General features: G+C 59.0%; 3 protein-coding genes across 3 annotated transcripts; all 3 read right to left on the reverse strand.

Annotated features, from left to right (window-relative positions):
• Window positions 1-983: 983 nt before the first annotated feature.
• SPRG_17383 (hypothetical protein) lies at window positions 984-1,282 on the reverse strand (the record flags this gene model as incomplete). Its single annotated transcript, XM_012356692.1, has 1 exon — window positions 984-1,282. A coding segment is annotated over one exon (299 nt), but the record flags the coding sequence as incomplete, so codon positions are not given.
• Window positions 1,283-2,965: 1,683 nt separating this feature from the next.
• Window positions 2,966-3,367, reverse strand: SPRG_17384 (hypothetical protein; the record flags this gene model as incomplete). Its single annotated transcript, XM_012356693.1, has 1 exon — window positions 2,966-3,367. One exon carries the CDS (start codon window positions 3,365-3,367, stop codon window positions 2,966-2,968), a length of 402 nt encoding a protein of 133 aa, XP_012212083.1.
• Window positions 3,368-3,997: 630 nt separating this feature from the next.
• Window positions 3,998-4,852, reverse strand: SPRG_17385 (hypothetical protein; the record flags this gene model as incomplete). Its single annotated transcript, XM_012356694.1, has 4 exons — window positions 3,998-4,029; window positions 4,083-4,383; window positions 4,551-4,628; window positions 4,694-4,852. The coding sequence occupies 4 exons, from the start codon at window positions 4,850-4,852 to the stop codon at window positions 3,998-4,000; spliced, it is 570 nt and encodes a 189-aa protein (XP_012212084.1).
• Between the last annotated feature and the right edge of the window lie 188 nt (window positions 4,853-5,040).

The raw sequence follows: 5,040 nt of genomic DNA on the forward strand, positions 1-5,040 counted from the left end.
AGCAGTTCAAAGATAACTGCACACTGTGCGCGACAGGCGCCAAAAGACTCAAAAGCGCCGCCACTGCCCAGATGAGCAGCACGGTCTTGTTGGCGTACGAGGCTGCGTACTGCTGCGTGGCAACCATGCCAATCTCATCGGCGATGTAGACGAGCCAGCCAAGCTCGCCGGCCGCGAGTTCTTTGGTGCAGAGGGCCAGGATTGGCGAGACGTCGTGGCGGGCCGAGACGAGGTACGTAGCGGCACCGGCGACCTGGAGCTGCAGCGTCGCCGTGCTTAAAGTGCAAAGCGCCGTGAGCCGAGCAGCAGCGGCCGCCCGATCCAGACAATGCCGCCGACGCGGTTGATCTCGAACAAGTTGCTACCTTCGATCGCAATGCGACTGTGCACCGTGATCGCCGTGCACGCAATCGACAATAGAACGAGTGAAATGTACTGGCAAAAGACTCGGAGGTAGGCGGCCACGTTAATCGGGACTTCGGCGGCGCTCGCAGCAAAACGTCGTCGTCATCTCGCCCGTTGAAATCACGGTGAGCGATCCGTTGCCGCCCTCAAATGCGACGACCTCGCGGTACCCGGCGACCCAGTCGAAGACATAGGTCCAGCCCGTAAATTGCATTGGCACGTCTCGAGCGTCAAAGATCGGCTGATGAAAAAGCGAGACAGCGTTCGTTTGTGCGTCTTGGAGGTAGGTCATGAGGTGCACGTCGAGCGCGTTGACGTCTGCTTGTACGAGCCTAGCCCGTGCATACGTCCCATGCAGGTACGCTGGCGAAAAGACAGTTTGAAGAAACCCCGAAATGTTGACAAGCATGGCGCGGCAGTCGTCGGGCGCGACGACTTCGACGGCACACGCCATCGCCACCTGCGTCGCTGGGTCGCGCGTGGCGCCCGATGCGATCAACGCAAAGATGAGTTGCCGTCTCGTCGTGTACACCCACTCGCCAAACCCTGCGCTGCAGGAAACATTGAAGCCAAAGTACTCGAGGAGCCAATCGTGAGGTTGATGGGCGGCGAGAGGGCGTTGCAGAGCACATTGCTGCCGGCCGAGTAGTGCGTGGTCGGATTGAGCGCCGATGGGACCGATACAAGGCTCTGCATGGTGCGCAGCTGGCTGTACGCTCTCTGCGCAGTGTATGCGCCACTGGCGTCGTCGGTCGTATTGGTGAGAATATTTGTCAGCGTTTCTTGTATCTCTTGCACAAGCCCCGCGAGCGACGCTGGAAACGCGACGTGGCGGAGGTCCACGGACCCAAACGCGCCAATGGCCGACTCGAACACGCTGTAGGCTGCGTCGAGCGGTGTCGACGTGTCGACAGCGTCCCGTTCAGAGCGTAGACGCTCTGCGGCGTCGTATTGACAAAGGCAAAGCGGGCGCTCGATCGAAGCAGCGAGTGCCCGCCTAAAGTATGGTTGGCCTGGATCGCATAGAGGTCGCTCGCAAGTGTCCAGTACATCTTAAGCGACGTGGAGGATGTTGCGAGTCGGAACGCGCCGTCCGATGCCTGCAGCGTAAACGGGTACGAGAGCCCTAATGCGGTTTGGATTGAAAATGCGTTGTGCAGCCCGATCGTCTTGTAGTTTTGCCACGCGGTGGTATACGAAGCGAGTCCTTTCCCTCGCCAGTAGGTCAGCTCGTCGATGTCGGACATGCCGTTTCCTTGCACGGCGGCGAGCCAAGCAACACCCGCCGCCTCCTGCTTCACGTCGTTGGCAATACCAATCGCGAACGCGTCGCCCCAGCACACTGGTCAGTGCATATTGCGCAACGGCGCCTCCAGATAGACGGCAGCGTTGGCCGCATAGTGGGCTGCACATCGGGCCTCGCGCACGCCCGAGTTCGCCATGGACCAGCGCCGATCCAAGTCGAGCCAGCAGTACTGCGTGGCGATCCACGGCAACAGACACGGATCCGTCTCTCGGAGTCCGCGGATCGCGAGACGCAGCTCGCGCGCGACTTAAAATTGGATGCGGCGCGGCAGCATGTTTGTGATGGGTACATATGTTGTGTTGCTCGCATACGAGTTGAGATCGGCGTACTTGCGCGTGTCCAGGGCTGCCTCGAGCGCCAGTGGTGTGAGCCAGAGGTACGTGTTGAACCACGTCGCTAGGTATGTCTGCATACGGGAGCTGTTGAACGAAACCCACCAAAGATCGTTGGCTAACGTCACCGACGACAGCTGGATGTAGTACAAGCTGCCTCCGACCGTCGCAAGGAGGTAGAAGAGTCCAAGAACGATCTTGACGATTGCCACGCGGCGCCACGTACTCGGTCGACGGACACGTTAACGTCCCCACCACCGCGCTGGTTTTCATTGGAAAACAGAGCCAGAGTTTGGTATCAAACAGCCACTGCGATCGACGCCAGTGCATCCGAAAGACGCCCATCATGCAGCCAAGCGCCGGGTCGACACCCCATGCATCATGACCAGGGAGGTTTAAGAATGCCTCGGCGGCGGCCGACGTCAGCATGGAGGGCGGGGCGAGGAGCGTTTTCGGGTGCAGATTCGACCGATAAGGACGCTTATGATACTGATGGCGCTGTGGATGCTGACAATGAGCCAGATGCGCGACATGGAGCCAAAGTGGATAATGCCACTTGCACACTGCAGCGAGAGCACGACACCGGTTTGTGTGCACGTGCGATCGATCTCAAACGACGGCTGCACCGGTGAGAGCAGCGCGAGACCGAGGGTCCCTGCCCACGCGAGATAGCTGCTCCGCGCTACCAGAAGTGCGGCGTGGTGCGGCACAACCACGAGCAGCACGTCCATGATGACGTAGCTGATGCCTCGCCCGCGACGACGGCCGCGTCAAGCAGCGATCGCGGGGTCGAGACAAAGCGGCCACTTTGCGTGGTAGAGGCAAATGTCACAGCCGGCGAGCTCAAGACGACAAGGGCTGTGACGGCCCGGACGAGCAGCATCGAACGGCCGATCCAGACGAGACCTGCGACGCGATGAAATTACAGGAGCTCAAAGTGGTCGAGTTGAGAGCCGCCGAGAAGCGTGTAGGCGACGGTACCAATTGCAACAACCACCAAGACGCGTGTGGCGGCAACTGCAACGTACCAAAGATACGCGCACGTGCTGGCGGGGACTTCGAGGGAGCTCGGGGCCATCGCAAGACTCGTCATCGGCTCGGACATGAGCACCATGGTTGCACCGTCGCCTTGGAACGAGACAACTTCGCGGTGGTCGTACACCCACTCGTAGACCATGGCCAAGCCATAAAAGACATAGTCGCCCTCCAGTAGCATCTGATGGAGCACTCTAAAGTGGCTGCTGTTGTCGCTTGCAAACTGGATGATTTCAACGCCAAGTGCAGCGACATCGTCCACGGCCTGGCGCACAAAACGTGTCTGCATCGTGGCGTGCAGCCCCGCCGTAAGTCGTTCTTTAGTGACGGTGAGCGCGTCGACACACGAGGACGCTGTCTGAACGCACTGGCTGCAAACTGACGCGACGAGGCGGCTGCGGTTCGAATCCATGAGATGGATTGCTGTCAGTGCAAACACGTGCGACGACGCTGGTAACTTCATTGCGCTTGCGACTTTGTCGGCACAGGCGTCCTCGAACGAAAACGACCTTTGGACGTAGGTCGATCCGGCGTAGCCGACACAGACGGGACTGCCACCGTAGTACGTCCGATTTGGTCCGAGCTACGCAGGTGGTATCGGGTCCAGTTGCACGGTGCCGCGTTGTACATACTGTCGTTTCAGCGTCGCGTTGGCGAGCAAAGCGCTGGCGAGTGTGGCTGAATACGACGCGACTAGCTGCTGCAGCGAGTACGGTGGCGCAACCAAGAACATGTCGATGGACCCAAACGGCCCGAGGTGGTCATGCACGAGCATGCTAGATGGCGAGGAAGGAGACACGCCCACGATCATTTCAATGCTAACCGAATGTCCGACCGAATTGTTGGCCATAAAGCTAGGCGCACTGCGCACAAGGCTGCCGTTGGCGTTCGAGGACGCTTAAAGGTCGTTGAAGAAGTATCAATACGCGACCGACGTTGTCCAGAGAGCATCTAGCACGACGATCATCTATCCAACTTGAATGGATAGATAGGGATAGGTGTACCTCGCGTGGCGTAGGCGATCTTGGAGGACGAGAGCCATTGCGTCCAGCCAAATGCATTTTGAATGGCAATGGTTTCGTGCAGACCCGTCACGTAGCTGTTGCCCCACTGCACTGTATAGTGCGAGAGACCGTGCGCATGCCACAGCGCCGCCTCGTCGTCGATCGAGACAAAGCCGTCTTGAACACTTTCGAGCCAGGTCGCGCCGTGCGGGGACAAGAACACTGCGTCACCAACTGAAAACATAAACGACGGACCAAACCGCGAAGTGAACTGCGCCCAGTCGACGCTGCGAAGCGCCGGCTCCAAGTACAATGCGCCATTTGACCGCATTACAGCTGCAGCGCACCGCTTATGGCGCGCCTGCGTGTGGGCGAGCTCTCATTGCCGCCCGAGATCGACATAACAGGGCTGCGTCATGGTTTGAAAAATGACCCAGAGAGGCATGTTGCAGCAATCCCAGCGCGGACCGATGTGAGGTGCAACGAGAGAAGAGCCCGAGGGTACGATGCCTGTATCTCGAGCCTCGTGGACGGCGTGTTGCACGTCTGCAAACGCGCACACGAAGTGTCAAAGACGTCGATCGGGCCTCGAGCTGTTGTCAGAGACGCACTCGGTAGAGATCCAAGAGGTACGTTTGGGCATGGAGGGAAAAGCCAGTCCAAAAAAAGTCGTTCTGGAGGTAGGGAAAGAGGATCGAGAGGTACCAGACGCTGCACGCCATCGAAAGCACGAGGTAGGCGACTTCCACCAGACACGGGACGCGCCGCATCGTGGCGTCCGTTCCCGCGTGTCGTTGTTGTTGAAGTGGGTCGTCTATTACAATAGATAAAACTATGCTAAATAAAATTGTCGGACTTTCTTCGTTGTGTGTACTCGGTTGAGGGACTTGATTTAGGCAGGCGGAGGCAGGAGCGCGATCCGCGGGACGAGGTGACGTCGCGGCCACTCGTGTTGGGC

The sequence above is a fragment of the Saprolegnia parasitica genome, assembly GCF_000151545.1.
Source record: "Saprolegnia parasitica CBS 223.65 unplaced genomic scaffold supercont2.550, whole genome shotgun sequence".
In the NCBI taxonomy this organism is placed as follows: domain Eukaryota; phylum Oomycota; class Saprolegniomycetes; order Saprolegniales; family Saprolegniaceae; genus Saprolegnia; species Saprolegnia parasitica.